Source organism: Misgurnus anguillicaudatus, chromosome 22 (assembly GCF_027580225.2).
Source record: "Misgurnus anguillicaudatus chromosome 22, ASM2758022v2, whole genome shotgun sequence".
Taxonomy (NCBI): domain Eukaryota; kingdom Metazoa; phylum Chordata; class Actinopteri; order Cypriniformes; family Cobitidae; genus Misgurnus; species Misgurnus anguillicaudatus.
Genome location: NC_073358.2, coordinates 45,026,892 through 45,048,927, shown reverse-complemented (window position 1 = coordinate 45,048,927; position 22,036 = coordinate 45,026,892). Strand labels below are relative to the sequence as shown.

The 22,036-nt window shown below is 37.7% G+C and overlaps 1 protein-coding gene across 2 annotated transcripts in view; it reads right to left on the bottom strand.

The window, feature by feature from the left end:
- kremen1 (kringle containing transmembrane protein 1) overlaps positions 1 to 22,036 on the bottom strand; it is an 86,292-nt gene that overhangs the window by 44,530 nt on the left and 19,726 nt on the right. For both annotated transcript variants that reach the window (XM_055198564.2, XM_055198562.2), the window contains exon 2: positions 1,614 to 1,776. In XM_055198564.2, the coding sequence (XP_055054539.2) occupies positions 1,614 to 1,776 (163 nt within the window). The remainder of the gene's footprint in view (positions 1 to 1,613; positions 1,777 to 22,036) is intronic.

Below are 22,036 nucleotides of genomic sequence, written 5' to 3'. Positions count from 1 at the left end.
AAAGTAAACTTTTCAAGCCCTGCTGAGTCTACATAATAGCGGGAAAGAAAAAATAAACTGCACACATGGACCAAATGCTGCAGTGCAACTTTTTTGAGCAACATTTCGAGGGCTTCTCTCCAACAACGTGCATTAGAAATGAATTCAGACATTTGGTAAGGCTGAATAATGTCTATATTTTTGCTATATTGTAGAGATAAATTATGTTTTATTATCAAATAGGGAAAGAGTGAATAACACATCTGAAATGTGAAAATAATAATAATAATACTAGTGTGGAGATAACACATTTGAATCGAAAAATTCTTACATTACTAAAAATCTATTTATTTTGATTCTAAACAGTCCAGCTGAAAATTAAGGACATGGTATGACCATTATGGACATAGTATCATGATAATTTAATAGTATATACTGTAAATATTTCAATCATTCAGGTTAAATCATTTATTCCAGGCATGTGATTGGCCAAAAACAAAAAAGAAGGAAGGAACACAAAACCTTATACTCGACTGATGACTTTGCGTCCCGAATGTAGCTCTGCGCATCCTCAACAAGCACGTGTATGACGAAGAACACAGAAAAGGCGGATGACATCAAAGTAGCGCGAAAGCGATTCGAAAGCACACTCTTTATGATTTCTCGAATCACTCTCGTGGTACTTTGATGTCACCTGCCTGTCGGTTTTTGCGGCCCCGCACGAACTCAAACAGACCTAATGTCTGGGATACATGTTGGATGACGTCATGCAGATTAACGTTATTTAGACAAGTCATCCCACCAAGGTCAGAAAATACGGAAATCCGTATTTATACGGAAAAATCACATCCCTGTCATTTAACCTATGGCAAATTAATAGACAGATACAGAAAAACATTACAGTCACATAAAGATGAGTTGTGTCCAAAAAATTATCAAAAAAAAATTAATAACTAAATAAAAAAGTAATAAAAATGTCAAATTAGAAAAATGATGCATATTTTCCACACAAATGATGAAAAACTGCCTACCACTTTATCTGTAAACACCATGGGTCCCCTTACATGGAAGTCGCCATTTTGAACCCTATGTTTCTTTCTACAGTAGCCCTAAATGGACAAACTGTTCTATAGACGGTTTCAGCAGTAACAACATAAACAAGCGGCTGTCGGGGTCCGCAAATAATTTCCGGTAAACTCCGCTAAGAACAAATAATAAAAAGTTCTTTAAACTTAGTTTATTTATATAACAAGCAAAAAAATAACACATAGATTACCTAGGAAACCAAAACATTTGTTATTTTCGACGAGGCATTTGTTCAAGAGATCATTTTAGCAACTAGTCAGACCATTAAAAAAAACAAAACCAGAAGTAAAGTTCAGAGCACGTACGTCCGATGAAACCGTCTATAGAGCGCGTTTTGTCACTATGATAACGTGTATAATATCGTAGCTTCAAAATGCGTGGGTGAGCTTTGCACTGAGCCATTGTTTGCAACTCACTATCAAACTGCTAAATGCCGCTAAAAGTCCCACATTGCACCTGTAAAATGTTGTCTCTATAATTTGTTGAAACTTTCTACCTTTGTATGCACTAATCAACATAACTATTATTTCCAGCGCTAGCTGACTAACCTGCAGAAGTTGTGTGGCCCAAGACCCCCTTCTCCATTGGGATATTTTTGGGTATTGTAGGAATGATGGGCAGTCTCGTTCCAGAAGAGACAAGGCTTTCCTCCCTGCAGACTGGTCTGGTTCTGTCGACCTCTGTAGTCCTCTCCGTTTGCTGTATAGCACTCTGAAAGACACACAAGATGTATTGTTACAATCAATCTCTAAAGAGTCATGATACAATAAATTCACTTTGAAACTTTATATCACAGACAGATCTCTAGACATAAACATTATAAATGTGACATGTGCTTAAGGTGATGATGATGAACACACAGGTCTACACCTCTTCACTTTCTGTTAAACATATACTGACCTGCCCGCAGCATCTGATCTGTCGGTTTATAAGCCGGTTAGCATACCAGTCAGATGTATGCAAGTGTGCTGTGTCAGTATGAATCATGTCACTATGAGAAAAGAGTGCGGGATGACCTAACTGTGCCTCTCATTACTAATTCCATAACTGTGACAGTCAGACAAAATGAAAATCATCTCTAAAACCATCTAAACCATAAAGATGGTAACCATATACTGTAGAAGATAAAAGAAAACGACCTTATGCAGAATCAAAATAAACAGGAGGATAACTAGTGCATCAAAGAGTATCTCTAAGCCAGACTTCAAAGAGTTTCATTTGGACCGACTTCTGGTTTGAATGAGGAATCTGGTATGTGGTCAGAGGTGGCTTCATATGTGGAGTCCCTCAAAACCAAGCCAGTGGCTCCTGATCCCATCTGCATATTATTGATGTAAGAATCATTTACTGAGATTTGTTACTGGAGCCAACAAAATGAGAAGATGTCTCTCGTATTACTATTATAAGAATATCAATAATAACGAGCTTAATTTGAAGGAAAACGTAAGAGCTGTCTTCCTTGGCACAACTAACAGTCATGCTGCAGTATATTGTTAAAAATAGGGTTCTTTAAGGTGATGCTATACTACAATACTAATAGGGATGCCGACCTTATATGGCACTTTTCCACTGCATAGTACTCCACGGTTTGGTTTAGGTCGGGTCAGCTTACTTTTGGGGGCTTTTCCACTGGGTGCAGTACTTAGTATCCTATACTTTTTTTAGTACCACCTCAGTCGGGGTTCCAAGTTACCCGAGCTGATACCAAAACGTGATGCGAAAACACCGTAGATCACTGATTGGTCTGAGAGAATCGTCACTACCAGCGTCACTGCTATAATGTAAAAGATTGGCTTTACCTTTATGCTAGCTTGCGCTGTCCCGAGTAAACCTGTTGTCATCTGTGCTTTGATATAAGTTCCCAAACTCCCTTTTAGCAATAAAAAAACATCCACAGGTTGTGAATTAGGAACACCATAACAGTTTTTTTCTAGACTTGCAGTTTGTGGCGGCACAGTCGCAATACATGCAAACGTCCGCATTTATGCTTAAATGCAACTTAAGTGAGGCTCAGCGTACAGAGGTAGTGATAAACGCGATGTGCAAACATCTATTTGTGGTGGTCAATTTTGTGGTGGACTGAGAAATAAATGAATGTATGGGAATGTACAACGACGCTCTCACTTGTATGATGTCACAGCAGTAGGCAGCGCAAATATAACGACACGCATATAATCCCTCCCACTTTGAAGTGTTACTAAACTCGATGGAAAAGCTAACCAAGACCAAGTGAGGTGAGCTGACCCAAACCAAACCGTGGGGTACTATGCAATGGAAAAGCTCCAATAGTGAGTGAAGTATTGCAGAAGTTACAGCGAATTGGAAGATTCTGGGATACGGTAATTAACCTCAATTTTCGAAGTAAAACTGACTGGATGTGCCAATGATTGAGGTTTTTTAGGGAATGAATACACCATCACTCACCAAATTAAAAAACTGTAAAAACCACACAACGTCCCTACGCAAATTTGCTGCAATTTGCCAATAATCAAATGCAATTAACGTACCTCCACTTCAAACGAATTTTCTGTGATAATCATTTTGATTTGCCTAAAAAGGGGAACGGCTTTGTTTGGTTCAGAAAGACCCATTTGACGCTGGGTGCAGCTAAATAGGCAACAGGACATCTGCGCTATGCTTGAAACAGTTGTATCCAATCAGAAAACACAAAACCACAAAATACCTGGAAAATGTCCAGACAGCACTGTGGAAGTCATGCTTGCTGAAATAAAGGAAAGAAAAGCCGGTCTTATTAGATCGTGAAATCACCGGCTTTGCTTTTTGGGTGTCATGTAGGTTTTAATTAAACTCATGCAGGGGACTCAAAACCAACACCTGATGTGACATCAGTTTTGTTGGGTTTCTGGATTTAGGAAGGCCATTTTGTTCTGACTAACCTATATAGTTTAAGTATTACATTGTGGTATTGGTATGTCAACAAGTTGAATGAAATGCCATGATGTATTCGACATTACTTCACATGGTTATAAATCTTTCTTTTTACACAAAAAGATCTTCGAAAGAGTCTGCTGTATATATAACTTTGTATATTTGTCTATTTTAGTACATTTTCAAAAACTTTCCGTGAATTTGGGTCTGTTTTACGTCGTCATATGAATACATTGTAATGCCTTCAGAAGACATGAGATGTTGTTATTTTATTTTTTGGACAACCCCGTCCCTATTAACTTTAAAGGGACACTCCACTTTTTTTGAAAATATGCTAATTTTCCAGCTCCCCTACAGATAAACATTTGATTTTTTACCGTTTTGGAATCCATTCAGCCGATCTCCGGGTCTGGCTGGTACCACTTTTAGCATTAGCTTAGCATAATTCATTGAATCTGATTAGACCATTAGCATCGTGCTAAACATAAACAAAGAGTTTCAATATTTTTCCTATTTAATACTTATGGTTTCTAGCCATATCGGCCTAGAAAATTGCAACTTTTAATTTTCCGTCAGTCTTAGTACACGATGTAAATACAGAAAAGTCAAATATTTAATAGGAAAAATAACAAAACTCTTTGTTTATTTTTGAGCGCGATGCTAATGGTGTAATTAGATTCAATGGATTATGCTAAGCTATGCTAAAAGTGGTACCGCCAGACACAGAGATCGGCTGAATGGATTCCAAAACGGTAAAAATCAAATGTTTAACTCTAGGGGAGCTGGAAATTAGCATATTTTTTTAAAAAAGTGGAGTGTCCCTTTAAAGTCACAATGTAACGGAAGTATCGAATTGTCATATTTTCTCCGTCATGACATATTTTTGAGTGAAATAGCTTCTGAAATGAAAAAAAAGGTGGTACTTTAATTTGTCAATCGAGAACTAATTGGATCGTTGGAGTTGAAGTTGAGTCATGTTGCTATTTGCTAATCGCTGCGATCTTTCCCCCGGCCCCGCTCTCCCGCCATACTCCATGACTGGAGGAAATTTGCGTTTTTGATTAAAGATTATGAAGGCACATGATTTGTTAAAAAAAGGCCACAGTATTGCAAAAAAGTTTTTCATTTTAATTTTATTGTGACTTTATTTAGGCTATATAAAACATCAGGATGGGTTTGCCAAAACATGAGTGTAAGTCAATGATAAACCATCACTTCAGTACTGAAGGTTCATCTTTAAAAATCCAGAGACACGTACAGTGACAGATTAAGACTTTCATAAAAGATGGCAATAAAAAATGCCTATCTGAACGATGCTGTTATTCATTAGGGGTCGGTCGATGGCTTCTGTCGCCACGCAGAGCCCAGGGACTTTACGGCACATCGGTGAGTCACACATCTCTCAAAGCAATCATGATTTCCTTTGTAATTTTAGGCCAAGTTTCAGTCAGCCAAACCATGCATTACTAATGGCACAGATGTCCTTCATACCCACTATCCTCACAGCACAAGACTCATTACTCCTCTTTATGCTTCCTAATGCACACCGGGCGCACAACAGTAAGAACAAAAGTCACTTCAGGAGCAAATTCCCCGCCCCGGTGACGAGACGTAAGGCTCTGCTGCCGGCCAACAGGCTGGTAGACATCATGCTGCTGTGGCTAACCTCGGCAAAAAAAGGTTTCCAGACGGGATGGCTGAAATAAGAAAGGGCCCCGGGAAGGGTAGCAATTAGCAGCAACTTAACTTGATGTGGTCGGGAGGCATCATTAAGTTGCGGCAGCGCAGGGAAGCAGCGAATAGACGAGGAAGAACCAGATAAGAAGGCCCATCATTGAGATGAATGGGTAGTCAAAACCCAGCGTGGCTTTCTGCGGCATTCAAAGAAACACCGAATTTGGAAGAAACGTGACGTCGTGCGCTCGTAGGTTTGGGAGGATGAGCTTTTGCCGTAATAACAGAACCTCTGACTGTTCCCCGCTCTGCCGCTAAGTTTCCCCAGTATCGCCATGCCATGCCTTTGTTGTGGTCGGATCACAGGCCTTGATGAGAAACAGAGTCTCGGCCGCATGAAAGGGCGAGCGGAAAAAGCCTCAATAAAAACGCGAGCGCATCGACAGAAAAAGAAGCTCGGATTGGGAGGAAAGGAGGAACTGCCCACAAAGAGCCTGACGAAACACGAGGGTCTTATAAACGGACAGAAGTGGATTATTTGCAACGAGCTACTAGACCTGTTATTATATACAGCATGTAAGGATTCACTGCTGATTGCTTCCATATTGAGTTTGCAGATGCTCTCATCTTTATAATGGAGAGAGACAAACTTTGTAGTCATGTGAGCAACTAAGACAAAAACAAACAGAATTGTGTGAGTAAATAGCAACTTTTTTTGCAAAAAAAGTTGTGGGTTTGATTTTCAGGAAAAACACATGCTGATGAAACTTAAAATTTGAATGCACTATACATCGCTTTTCGGATAAACGTATTTGCATACCGAAATCCGAAATCTTTAAGGTTTTGCGTTTTGATGCCTTAGGACTTGGAAGGTTGTGAAATAACACAATAGGACGTTGTGTATCCTCTGGGTATCACTCTTTGTCACATTAAATGGAGTGAGAAGACAATGGCAGAGGCTAAAACAATTTCACAATCCAACTAGCTTGGTAAGCCCCGGGCACAGCGGAGGAACGTGACAGGGCTACGGGACAAGCAGAGAAAATTATTATGTATAAAAGTGACAGTGCCAAACAATCTGCTCATCCAGCACTTCATATGAAATCTTCACCCAGTCTTGTCTGCCTTAGGTGGTAAGCATACAAAACGACGGGAGACAACTACTGGAAAAACTTCAGGAACAAATAACCACTTTGGGTCTGTAAACAGAAGCCTTGCAGATTTATTTTGGGAGGACTATTGTAAGATGCAGTTCACAGTAAAAAGACACACAGTGATTTACCTGTGCTCACAAAAGTTACAACAAGAGGGCACACACTTTAAAATGGATCACATGTCCATTCTGATACCTACAGTATAAAAATAAAGGTGCTAAAACGAAACTTTATAACAATGCCGAGAACCATTTTTGGTTTCCCAAAGAACCTTTTAAGGGTCCTAAAAATAACCATTTCTATATTACCTTTTATTTGTTTAACTGTATGGTTACAGACAGAAAATAATGTTAAATGTTGCTAACTATATAACTGTAAATAGTAAGAATATCAAAAACAAATTTTGGATGTACTTTTTTAAGTATAATCTACGGAGCCCCTAAGGGGACATGGGGGAAATATTTTATAAAGTTACTATCGCGTTTAGTTTCGCGTGTGCACGTAAAACTAAAGTTTCATGTGTGCACGCGATAGTTTCACATGCGCACGCAAAACTAAACTTTTAAAAACTTTTCTGCACATAAAGGTTTTGCGTGAGCACATGAAAGTTTTACGTGAGCACTCGAAAGTTTCACGTGAGCACATGAAACTAAACTTTAGATTTTTTTACTCGGTAATAATCAACTTGGTTTTACAAGTCATTTCGACTTTTTTATCTTGCCGAGTTGCTGTTACTTATAAAATAAAGTCAAATTAGCTTATAAATACATTTTAAAGCTAGTTTAACTTTATTTATTAAGTTGAAATGACTTGTAAAGTTAAGTTGATTATACTTAAAAATGTAAGTGCAAAAAAAAACAGTTTTTTAAAGTGCACCTATTTCATTGCTAAAAAATGACGTTACTTTGTGTATTTGGTATAATACAATGTGTTTGCGTGGTTTATGGTTAAAAAAATTATTTTTCACATACCGTACATTTTTATAGCTCCAGATTTGAATCTCTTCCTGAAACGCACAGATTTGAAATGCTCTGTGTCACTGATTGGCCAGCTAATCTGTACCTTGTAATTGGTCAGAATACATCTGACGTCAGCAGGAAATGTGCCGCTCCTTACCATGTTTGAAACATTCGGTTGCTAACAGGAGTTAACTTACAGGCTGTGAGTCAAAAAGGGGGGAATTATGATAATGTCGGTCTTGTCTACATCACCAATCCTAGGAAGTAAACTGTTGCCTACAATCCATGTGTTTGTTGTAGTGCAAGAAAAGAGTTTTACGTTGGAGACAATACCTTGCGTCATCGTTTACTTTGGGGTATGCACATTATGCATATGGTTAACATGTACTAATACAAAGGGGGCACTTGCTGCTGCATTTTGCTATCTGAAGAATTAAAACATCATACGATTTTTGAACGTTCACAATATTTTCAAACCCCAGTACGCTAATGTGCAGTTAACCTCCACTGTGTAGAAAACCTCCACTCGATGTTATATAAGTAGATTTCTAGATTCATCTTGGTACACCGCCAGAGTTCACGGGGGCACAAATGCTCACGTATGAGGTAAAATTATGTGCAAAAATGCATTCTTCTAATAATTTTATATAAAATATTTGTTTAAAGCATTATCGAACATTAAAATCAATCACGTGACTTATGTATTTTACATTATTTATATACAGTATTTTTAAAATTACATTAATTTTATAGCATATAGTTGTGCAAATGCATTAATGGCACAATTAAACATTCATTTAGGTCATTAAACAGAACGTAAATAAACAAAAAAAATCCATTTTAGATGTAAATGTGATGCCAATATGTCATTATTCTGATTGAATTAATTGATATAAGTATTTGATATAAAAGTTAGTCAACACATTTATTTTTATGGTTTTTACATGAAGGCAGGGGGAATGCCATGGAAAAGACGCTTTATAATATTTCTTTTAGTGTCTGTCTATATATGCACATTTCTTTGCACACTGTGCCACCTTAAAAAAAATTTAGTGCATGACGCCCCGGCCTAAGAGTCAGCGACTGCGCTTTGATGCAAATTTATCTGTCATTTGGCCGAAGACTGATACCAATATGGACAGGTTGCGTGACATTCCCTCATCTTTGGAACCATGAACAAAATGACACAAGTTAAAAAATACAGCCCAAGCTAAATTAAATACAGGCTTACTAGCAGCAAGGATAAACTGGATGTACCAACCACAAATAGTTTCGGGCGGACCATAATCCATCAAAATGTTTTAAATCATCAGTTTTGCTACAGAGTCGTTCTAATAGTCTCACAATGTTTTAACATGAAATTAATTGTAATAATAATAATAATTCACATTTGGGGGCAGTTTCTCAATCAGGGATTAGACAAAAATAAATATAAGAGCTGTCCAAACTGAAAACAACTTGCATTGACATATCTTAAAATACATCAGTGCCTTAAAATGCACACAAGTAATGTTTGTAGTAAGGCATGTTCGTTAAAACTAGTTATATTTCCTTATTAAACTAATGCCTAAGCCGTTTCTCAATATGCGTTCTTGTCTATACTTGCGTTCTTGTGGACTTGTGAAACGTCATCAGTCGCGGCCCAAGTACTGTTCCAATTCAAAGTTCGCATCAAGCCCAAGTTCACATAAAATCCCCGGATGTGTTCTTGATCTGCCCATTTTATCGAGGATGCATCAGAGGAGACTTGTGTGGACTTATGACAGTGAAGTTTCCCAGAATGCATTTCACGTCAAGAGTTCGTTCTTCCGAGTTTGAACTTGCAAGTTCGAACTACGAAGGACACAAGTCCGAGTTTGGCGTACTTGGTATTGAGAAACGGCTGAAGCAAATCCCTGTCCGGGAGACCACCCCTTGTTGTTTAATAAAGCATGTTAGGATGATTTCTTTAACCTGAAACTAATACAACCTTAACCGAGTTTAAAACAGCATCACAGTCAAACAAATCTGAAAGAGATCCGTATTGTTTCTCATTCCCATAATTGCAAAATTCATTCAGAGAAACTGTCAGGCAAGTACAGAATTAAAGAATATTATAGGGTCAACCGGATTGAACCTTCTGTAACCTCTTCCTAAAACGCCATGAAAGCTTTGCCTTTGAGGATTATATAAATAGAGTGAAAACACCTTAGGCTGCCAACGGGCATGAAACTTGTTGCAACTTTGCACCCCTAAGTGACAATTAATCTAAAATGTCTTTATTAGAGGTGGAAAAAGACTATTCTGGTGTTCATCAACCACACAGGAAGTTCACAGGAAGCTCCTGTAGGGACATATATGAGTGCAATGAAACATTAAGGTCTTGAATGAGTAGTCACATACTATAGGTTTAACCGGTGTGCTGGCCAGCAAACACAAATGTCTAACACTGTGAATTTGTTATTTCATGCATAGACATCCTTTCTTGCAGCGGGGAACCTCTAAAGCTACATCTGCTCATGCAGCGTCCAGCAGGATACATTTTAGTAAATCCACAAGAATTCGCTACCATCTTTCATCTTTGCATCCCACGCAGGAACAAAAGCTTCACGGCCTGCAATGTGAAAGTCAACCACGAGAGGTTAAATAAATATGGGAACAGCGGACTAACTTAGCACATGCCACTAACAACATCCCAAACCAAACTAACCACTGGGGAATAACCCGTGGAGGAGAGTCAAACAAACAAAAGTACTGCGGTGGTACCATGGTGCATCTGGACGCCGAAGATGTACATCATTGCACTATGTAAAGTAACAAAATATCAAACATCATTTATATACACTGAGCAGGTATGTGCATAAAAAAAGGCTAAGCAAATGAGGAAACATTTCTTGTATAACAATGGATACACTGTTTAAGAAATATGCAGACACTTGTGAACATTAGTCCATACTTAATATGATGAACTACACCTGTGGTTACTCTGCAAGAAGTTAGTTCTGGGAAAAGATCTCTTACAGATGCCATACGGCTTCGTATTTTATATCTAATGCATTTATCAATGACATTCAGACTGCTTTAAGCCACTTAAGTGTCCATTTTGGTGTCATTGTATACAATGGAAAAGCATGATTACTATCTACACTTATATAGGTAATTGCACAGCACTACCATGTCCAAATAAACATATTATTATCACCATTTAGAGCTGAGTAGTCTGATTGTGTAACGGTAAAACTGTGTAAACCATAAGAGATTCGGCTTATACTGCGGTATAGCTATACGACTATCTGTGGGCAGAATTGCTTAAAGAGAACCAATGTTCCCATTCACGATTTTACATTTTCTTATATATGCAAAAATTATATGTAAAAGGTACATACCCTAAATTACTTTATGTGTCTCCAACGTAAATCTCTTTTCTTGGACTACAACAAACACACGGATTGTAGGCAACAGTCTACGTCCTGGGATTGGTGATGTAGTAAAGACCGACATTATCATAATTCCTCCCGCTTGGACTCACAGCCTGTAAGTTGTCATTGCATTGTGACCGAATCTTTCAAACATGGTAAGGAGCGTCACATTTCCGGCTGATGTCAGATGTATTCAGGCCAATCACAACGTACAGGTTAGCTGACCAATCAGGGACAGTTTTGTACAAAATCCATCCATTTCAGGAAGAGAATGAAATCTGGAGTTACAATAATGTACGGTATGTGAAAAACTATGTGGTTTTCAATCATAAACCACGCAAACACATTGTATTATACCAAATACAAAAAATAACGTTGCTTTTTAGCTATGAAATCACGTTTGCCAGATACTCGCATAATCTCATGTGTAGGGCTGGGAAAAAATAGATTTGATTTTAAAATCGAGTTGGTAGATTAAATCGATTCATATTTTCAAAAAGTCGATTTTTTAAAGATTTTTTCCTCCCCTTCTGTAGTATAGCGCAGTACATACATTTTTCATTCGCCAAATCTACCTTCAGGTTTTTTGTAGCACGCTCCCTGCGGCGCAGGCCTCTGCCCCTCCCCTCTCCCAAAGGGCAGCGCATGCATACACAAACAACATGACAAAAACAGCCGGCGAAAGAGAGCTGCTCCTTCCAAAAAAATGCTCTTCGACTTAAGTCGTGTGGAGTTGGTTTGGATTTACGGGAATTTTATGTTAATGCATTTTAATTAAATATAATAAATATATATTTTTAAAATATATGTACAGTTTGCAATTATTTTCTTTTAAATGGGAGCGGGGAAAAAAATCGAATCGAATCGTAAATCAAGTTTTTTATTTAAAACAAATCAAAGTTTAGTGTTAAGGGAGTGTCCTGCATGTATTTGTGAACGTGAGCGTCTCTTTTATCATAAACGGTTTTGACGCATGTGCAGCAGGCACTTATTTTGACAAAACACGTGATGCACATGGTTCACATAACGCAACAAACACATATTTTGAAAACACGTGCAACACACATGACACTCCGAACACTTATTTTGAATTTGCGCCCCTCCGAAGAGCAGTCATGAGCCACCACTGTATTAATGAAATACAAATGGGAATCATCAAATAACATAATAACATGCATACCCAAAATTGGTCAAACAATGGTCCCTAGCTTTCACTAGGGCGATGCCTTTTCAAAAAGTCCACCTTTGCACCTGCAGAGTTTATAACAGTACCTCAGAGGTATTTATTTATTGGTACCAAAATGATGCATATTAGTACCTCAAAGGTGCAAAAATGGACCATATTAGGACCTTTTAACAGCTTGGGACCATTTTTTGGACATTTCTTTCTGACTGTGCTATACATTGTCATGGTATTTATATAGCCTACCATTGCCCCAAAACACCATCATATTACCATAGTACTTCTTATAAGTGGTACAATAAATAGTTGATCCAAAACCTACAGAATTAATGTTTTTTGGTCAGATACAGCAGAAATGATAACCATCATAAAATTCTTGCAAATACTCAAAGAAAAGTCAGATAGGGAAAGAGAGGCAATGATGTTATTGTTTTTCTCTCTTCAAGTGCCCTTAATTTACCCCCAAAGTGAGTTAAGCTTGTGAGGTAACAGCCAGTTTAATTTACATGTCCTTTTGTTTTGAAAGGGGTCACAAAGTCAGCGCTCATAAAATTAACAGCAAAACAAAGAGATAGCGCGCACACAAGGGTCATGTTTCCTTTCCGAGACGCAAGTCAGCCTTTGAAGTGCGAGCGTAACTGCCAAATGAGCCAGCATATAAACACATGGGAATCCAAGACATATGTAGGGTGTGCGAGACTGTACTAATGTACACCGGAGAGCTGAAATATGCCGTCTGACTTGTCAACGTTACCAAAGGGTGTAGATAGTAACAGCCCCAACGTCCCAAACTGACACAGATTCTGTGGTCGCCGTGTTTCGTGCACATACTAGGGGTCGGCATCTGCATACATCAACATTGAACATGAAAATGAACCCAACCGTTTACTTTCCGTAATGACAAAGCGAGTGGCGCATGTGGGTGTATTCTTATTGCATAAAAGCATGTTTTCGTAAAACGACTCCTACGAAGCGGGTATACACAGAGCGATACAAACAATGAGGGAGGAAAACATGCATGAATTTGCTTCTTCCCACAGCATTCCTCTCTTTTCAGCATCATCTTCATTGCCATTCATTTACTGGAGTGGAATAAAGAGAGCGGTTTTAGGCTGCAGACGGCAGTCACGCCGTAGGATTTGTCAGGACACTAGTGCTCATTGTTCCCCCAGGACCGCATCATGTTAGTGTCATTTGCACCCGGTTCCTTACATCAAGACCTCTCGACGGATATCCGCCCATAGAGCCTGGATTATTTTAAGCATTACTACCCTAAAAAAAAAAAAAAAACTCTAGTTGTCTGGGAATTTCAGAACCTACTCTTTCCAGTTCAATGATTCAAGTCTTTGGGAAGTTTTAAAGGGGTCACGTTATAAACGTAAAGTTTACTCGAAATCTTAGCCAACGTTTCTTACACCAAAAACAGCTATAGTTTAGATTTTCATACCCTCGTTCTGACCCTCAGGATTAAATGGTTAGTGGCCGCTGTGTTTTTAAGACTTCTATGTAAACATTTTCTTCAGATCCAGTTGCACTGCAAATTGTTGATGAAAGCCTCTTTGCGAATCTGAATGAAACTTTAGCTACTATCCTTAAAGTCGGCTGGCCCGCCGTTATAAGTTGCTGTATGAAGAAAATAACGTTGGGTTAAATTCTGACATTTGAAATCAAAGGAATTCAAAACAAGCTGGTTTTTATTCAAATAAAAAGTATTTTTGGACCGGGAGGGAGTTTTGAGTTCTAAAAGTCACAGTATGTTTACATAGTACTGTATTGATATCTTCTGTATCAAAATATTAAGAAGAAAATTAGGATTTTCGATGATATAACTCGTTTTGAACCAAACCAAACATGCTCTTGTCTTACTGGCTTGCGTGACAATGTGCTTATTTTTTGTTTTTCAACTTCTGAGAAGACGCATTTGAGGCAAACAGCGGCCATTCGGGTCAATTGCACCGCCCAATTTGCATAATTCGCATCACCCTGTGAGAATACATGTTTATTCGTGTCTTTATATTGACTTTGTATGTAATCTAATTAAATTTGCTTCTCAATTTTACAAAGCCGAAGTATCCCATACGGCAAATATATTTTTAAATATAATTATACATTTATTTTAAAATATATGAAATACATAAAAAATACATAAAAAAATGGCCAAAAAATATATTTACTGAAAATGTTAAATATGTTTACAAAAATGCATTTTTACCAATATATTTTTGGATATATATATATATATATATATATATATATATATATATATATATATATATATATATAATATATTTTCAACTGCAAAAATATACTTATTTATATTTTATACATATACTTTATACATTTTAAACAAAATTTTATTTTGGCCAGGAAACATGTTTTTTTCCTGTATGGGTTGTAAAATTAGAAAAGTATTTGTTGCCCCTGAAATACATTTAGAAATATATGTAAATATATGAAGGTTAAAACAAAATTTTCAAATTCAAAAATATATTAAATTAAGCTTTACTTTCTACAAAATGTATTAAGCATATATTTAAAATATATTTTTGGCTGTATGGGAGGGTACATTTTTACGTGTACGCGGGGGTCCGCATACACTGCATGATTCTATTTTAATCATTGGAAGAGTGCGCGTGTATTTTTCGCGCACCACCAGTTTTTTTAAACGCCTTGTATATTGTACGGGTAGGTCGCGCATGCGCCTACAGGAGAATACAGTATGCCGCCCAGGAGATGCATTGCATTTGTAGAAAGTCTGTGTACAAATACAAGTCAAATAAACAATACTTTGCAAGGCTGTGCGTTGAAATGTGCATGTATGTTTGCGTACATGTAAAAAACAGACTATACTCCGTGTTTAGGCTCAATGGTTCCATAAAGAGCCTTTAACTCCACGAAACCTTTACTGCATGTTGCCCAAAAGCTTGTTTGTAGTGCAAAAGGTTCTACAGACTACTTTTTTATTCAAATTTTTATTTCATTTTAGTTTTTTGTAGAACCAAATTTGGCATTGTTCCAAAGATCCCAAATAGATACCATTATTTGTATTCGATAGATCAAGCTTCGTTTCGGACAGAACTAAGCAAAGTCAGATCAAAGTTTGGTCTCACCTGCCCGAGACAAGTCTGAAGGTACGCTGTGTATCATTACATGCGCACACACAAACTCACACCTGTTTTGGATCGCCCTGTTTTTGCTCAGGTTTATTGGTATGGCAAGAATGTTAATTATATGCGGTTTAAGGCAGGCAGACATGTGGCGGGTGCATTGAAGGGCATGTGTGTGCAATGTAAGCCTTTCTGATACTGAGAAACAGTGATTACAGACCACAAACACAGCACAGTTTCTGTCTCATGTTACCTTAGTACAAACAACTGTCTAATTCACAATACTAAAATACTGCACTATTTCCCCTGGTCTCCAATTAATTTCTTTCTTTTGGGAAGAACATATACCGTATAATCAAATGTTAAATCAATCATACAAGTGTGATTGTACAAATTAATACAAATTAGCCATTTCATAAAATACATACTTTAAGAATTGTCATGAGATTGCATTGTTGACAGATGAGTGCTGTGTTTTCATGGACTTCAGATGGTAAGACACTCATTTACATTTCAAAAACCCTTTATGCATGTCCCAGACTGGGATTGGTACGCAAATGGTATCCAATGGTAATACCATGGTACTTCACTGTAGTGTATATGGTACTTAATAATGACCAGTCTTTTTTATTAGCTATAATGAGCCTCTACAAAGAGGTTTTCAAAGAGAGACACAGTCAGCTAGTTTTGCTTCATTTACATTAGTGCACTTGGCAGACACTTTTATTCAAAGCAATGTCCAGTGCATGTGGGATATGCTTTTTATCATTTTATGCTTTCTCTGGGAAATGATGACAGAGGAAAAAGCACTCAACAAAGCGGTCTAACAAAAGGCTAAGCTTATTATTAATAAACATTTCATTTCTAGTTTAACTCTTTCCCCGCAAGCGTTTTTCAAAAAAGTTGCCAGTCACCGCCAGCATTTTTCAAGATTTTTACAAAAGTTGAATGCCTTCCAGAAAATGTAATATAAACAGAGCCTCTGCTTTCAAAAAAAGTGTTTCATCCTACCCTCATTAGTTCTCTTTTTATCACCTCTGAAATATGGGTAGGTTTCATCAAAAACACCAAATTTTGAGCAAAAAGCTGAAATTATATTTTTGTGACGGACTTTTAATAGAGATCACATTTAAAGCGATCCTCAAAACATACATGGACATACAGCTGTTTGCATAAGGTGATACTTCCGGTTTTATAAGTTGCGGAAGATGGTGGATAATAGCGGTATTACGGATTGCTGGAAATACTCGTCATTGGCAGGGAAATAGTTAATATAAGCATGTTTGTCTTTGTAGGACTGTACTGGTTCTAGAAAGTTTTTATTACATACTGCTGAGGCTCTTCGTCGTTCTATGACATGAGATGAAGAGCTAAAGATATTAAATATATATGTATCTCTCTCAAGGGTTTTCTCCTCCTAGGAGTTTTCCCACAGGGTTTTTCTCCTAGGGCATATTTTCAGCCACTGGAAAGTAAGCCAGCATTGGCTTAACTTAGCACTTTACTGTAAATGTTACATTATTACTACGCTCGCTTGTACGGTTTATTCTTAGGGCGCTGTATTCTGCTTCTTATATTATCTATCGATTATTCTGTGTTTTCCCCTACATCTATTCATGTAAAACTGCTTTGAAACAATTAACAATTGTGAAAAGCACTATATAAATAAAATTGAATTGAATTAAAGTCTCTTATTCACCGTGGTTGTGCATTCAGCAGACAAATACCAAGGATCGCCCCCGCCGTGTCTTTCTCATATGCTGCATGGTGTTGAGGATGTCTTAATTTTAAATGATAAATTAAACTTCTGCGTCTTTCTCTGACACTTTAAAATGCTTTTACCAACATGTTTGCTGCATTTGCGCGTCTGGTTACTTTTGATCACTTTATCAAAGACCTCATTGTTCGGTAAAATTTATTCGGCCTTTCGCTTGTTCAGCCAAATGCCGAAAATTTGTTTTTTTTCTATTTTTGGCTGAATTATTTTGGTTGCCGAATATTAGGTGCATCCCTAATTATGGATGCATTTCTCTTCTGTCTGAGACCCTTTTAAAGAAGACCTAAAACTCATTTTTAAGATTGTAACTCACCAATGACCTCAAAAGGGAAGCCAACTGAGAATGAGTGTGTTTACATGCGCAGAATAAGCGGATAAATATAAAAATGTGCGTTTCATATTGAAACCTGTTTTCATGTGTTTACATGCAAATCAATAACTGGCAGCTATGCAGAAAACAGCGTTTACATGGGTTTCGGACATTTGTCAGGTTTTTCGCAGGCAGTGATGTAACCGCCTATATTACATATAATATATATTATATATATTATATATATACTATATTACATTACAGGAAATCTGCCTTAAGCTATATTGTTATATCTCTTCTCATGTCTGCAGAACCTGTAAATGTAACATGAACTTTTGATGTTCGCAGTTTCTCTACCAGCTCCTTGAGTTGAGTGCAGATATTTGTGCATTAAGGTACATTCACAATATAAGCGACTTTTGTCGATCTGTGTCGCTCTCTATTAAAAGAGGCGTTTCTAAATCTGCTTGTCATAAAAAAAATGAGTATCGTCCACTCCAGTAACTGAACAGTGAACTACACTGCTTAGCTCTCATTGGCAGTCTTTTCAGAAAGTCGGTCATAATTTGCATAAAGTTAAAAATTTCTCAACTTTGTCACGCGACTGGACACGCCCCATTCAGTCGCCAACGGACACTGTCGCTCGTGTTGCCGGAAGTAGCCACTTGCCAATCTTCCATTGAAATCAATGAGATTGCGTCGCTGATACTGCTAGTCGCTGCTAGTCTGAATGCAGCTATACTTTGCATTTACTCTTATCTTTCACAAGCGGAGACATGTGCACATGCACAAAACGTTTACATGCAACGTGAAATCAGGGTAATGAGCAAAAACTACCTCTGCCAATCGTTTTTTTGCTTACGCCGTTTATAAGCTTTCCCCAATAAAAGATGACGTGTTTACATGACCCCACACGTTATTAGTTTATTAAGCATAATCAGCATAAGACTGTGCATGTAAACGCACTCAATGAGGTTTTGGGCACTGTTGTAATTTATGGATTTTCGAGCATGTTTATACAACATAAGAACACAATTTGTAGCATTACGCAGGATGAAAGTAAATAAAAAACTTTTTCTCCATAATGTCGGCAGCAGTAAACTTTAAAGCGAATGTCAATTCTCCGGGGTGTTTAACGTACTCAATTCAAGCTTCAATTAAACATGGCACAGGGAGGTTTGGGGGGAAATACTTCATTTCATTTCATTCAGTTTTAACTTTCCAACATGTTTGAAAATCGCTGCGAGCCATGTGGTTTCATTAAAACTAATTACACTGGATGTAGTATGGGGCCGATTCACTCTGTAAAAAGCAGATGAGTGGTTACCACATACTGCAGGTACAGACATTACCCAAAAAGAGTCAATAATCTCACGCCTTTGGCCTCGGGAGGGAATCAGCGCATACATGCGTGTTGCACAAACATCTACCATCTGTACCATCTGTGTCCAATGTCTCACGCAGGCTATAAAATGCAAGGCCTTCTCTAAGCGCTGCTCTGAGAACAGATATGAACTTCATCGGTTACAGTTCCTCGTTTAGCAGATGCTTTATACCAGAAAGTTCAGGAATGAAGAAATAAATAAGTGAAACTAGATTTTGTGGTGTTTGCCCATGCAAAACATTGCCATGATGCTAGGGCGTTGCCAGGATATGGTGGCTAACGTAAAAATGTATTTAAAACTGATGGAAACATTACATTTAGTTACATATATTCATACATTTATGTATATTACCAAATATGAAATTCATTTAAATCATGAAAATCTGATTTTTTTCCATGTTTAAAGGTGCAGTGTGTAAATTTTAGCGGCATCTAGTGGTGAGGTTGCGAATTGCAACCAACGGCATAGTCCACTGCTCACCTCTTGCTTTTGAAACACATAGAGAAGCTTCGGTAGCTGCCACCGGACAAATATGTCATCGTCGGAGACAACTTATTAAAAAAAATTGTCCGTTAAGGGCTTCTGTAGAAAATGGTGGCACAAAATGGCGACTTCCATGTAAGGGGACCCTCTTTGTATGTAGATAAAAAGCTCTCGTTCTAAGGTAATAAACACATAACAGTTCATTATGAAAGGTCTTTATACATCCCTGATAATATAGTTTTGTATAGTATTTTGCATTTCTGTCAAGAGATCCTTTTAAAAATTACACACTGCACCTTTAAGTGCTATAATTGGGTCCCCAGTGCTTGTATCAACCTAAAAATTGTAACTTAATTTTGGTAAACCATTCTCTGCAAGCATGTGAAAAAATAGATAATTGACATTTGGCTCCCCTTGTGATGTCAGAAAGGGATTATACCGCCCCTTAATCACTATCCAACCACGGCACTGTCATTTAGTTGCAGAGATCAAAGTGGCAATTTTAGCATGCTATACTAAATTATATCTATATGGTATTTTGTGCTATAACTTTACATATCTCTGGGGACACCAAATATTTATTTGACATCTAAAAAAAGTCTTGTGAAATGTCCCCTCTTAATGGCATTACAAAGTATTTTGCATGCTTTCTTATTCGTTACACAACATATCAGATTGTTTTATTATTTTTTTGAGCTCTTGCACACAAGTCTACATTGTTCTTTGCTATGTTGATTTTTATTTTACCATTTTGTCCTCTTCTTTCTTTTTGTTGGACCGATGAACTCCTGATATTGCTTTTATTCTCTATTACCGCAGGTCAGGTCCACTTACAGCAGCCCTTCACACTATGAAACGTGTATCAGCTCTCGGTGAAAAGAAAAAACAATCTGAAACAAACAAAAGCTGCCTTACAAGACACACAATCACCAGCATCTCTTTCCTTTCTACTGCCGTCTGACGGTAAAACCTGGTTCAGTAGAGAAGTGGAGAAACAGATGGGAGAAAGAGAGAGAGAGAAAGCGTGAGAAAGAAAGACCAGGGCATCCTTGTGTCCTCCATGAGAACGGGATCGGTTTCAGGAATCTATTGAGAACTTGGAGATCTAGTTACATGGCACTATAAGTGACCTGCTTGAATTGGACCTGAGGAAGGCCTCTATGGGTGCATGCTTGAATAGACCTCATTCATCCCTAACACACAGAGAAAAAGCCTAAACCAGAACTACAGATAAGATAACCAGACACTGAACCTCACTCATTTCAATATTCACGGGCAAACAATAATAGGAACCCACAAGACTGTCTCGGGTATAGTAATAGCTCACCCAAAAATTTCATTTTGGGATCGTTTCATAACACGTTATTTCTACATGTGAACCACAAAAGGAGTGGTCAGGGTGAATTTCGGTCCATGCAACAAAATGAATGGGGAATTATGATACGCATTTCCAAATATAAGTTGCTCGGACATCCTTTTGCGTTTCATGAAAGAAAGAAATAACAATATGGAATGAGTAACATGAAATAAAAGGGGGGCTCCTTTAAAGCTAAAATTAATCAAACTTAATGAAACACGCCTCAAAGTTTCTAAGCCACCTGTCAATCTCATTTAATTGCGAGTCTGCTCGAATTGCAACACACCAAGTTATTTCACGCGAGCCACAAGTATCTGACCCTCCACAATGATCTTCCTGTTGTTCCATGTCACACTTTCCCGCCAAAAGAAAAGAGAAGGTGACAATTTGCTCCTCGGCCACAAAAGTCTTTCTGGGCACTCGAGCGAGTGGATTCGGGGAAAACCGTTTTATTTTCTGCCTTTTCATTTGTCTTCCTTTAAAACGCGCTGGCCAGCGGTGAAGAACCAAAGACAACGCTTGTCTAAAAGTGAGGAAGTTCACAGGACAGGTCACATGCCTCTCTGTGGCAATTCAATATCCTACTATTATGTTATTGGTTATGGCTCTTAAAATCAGAGCTGCACCAAACACCACATAAGTACAAGTTTGCCTTTTTTAAAGAGATTTAGATTTGGTCTACAGAGATGTGGGAACGTCAGATGACTTCCTACAGATCAAGGGCACTACGGAAACACCACACCAGCTGTTGCACAACTGGCAGAATATAGAGCTGGTCAGTATAATTACTGGGAATATTCACAATAAATTCCCAATGAATTACGCAATATTGTGAATTACTGCCATTATCACTCAAAAAGTTGTGTATCAAGTGTATTAGCAGCATACATTTTTATGTATATAAATGTTATAGAAAAATACCAGGGTTTCCCGCAGCTCATTTCAGTTAAGGCGGCCCCGCCTAAGCTTGGAAACCCAACCGCCTTAACTAGGTCGTCAAAAAAAAATCGCTGCACAAAAGGCCGTCAAGTGCATCTCGGAGAATAGTGCGTACGTGCATCAGTGGGAAATAATCCGTTTTTAAAATATTTTGCGCTATCTATCATCGTTCGCCAGACGTTGTACATCTGCTTTAGTTTGTGTTTATAAACCCTTTAGTTTCACTTCATCACGCAGCTATTCCCGTTAGAGGTAAAAACATTTAATTCATTAATAATCTAGTATGTGTTAATTTTTTGTCATAGTTTCTTCAAAATTAAGTTTTATTTGAGTGTTTTAAATAAAAATATTGTAAT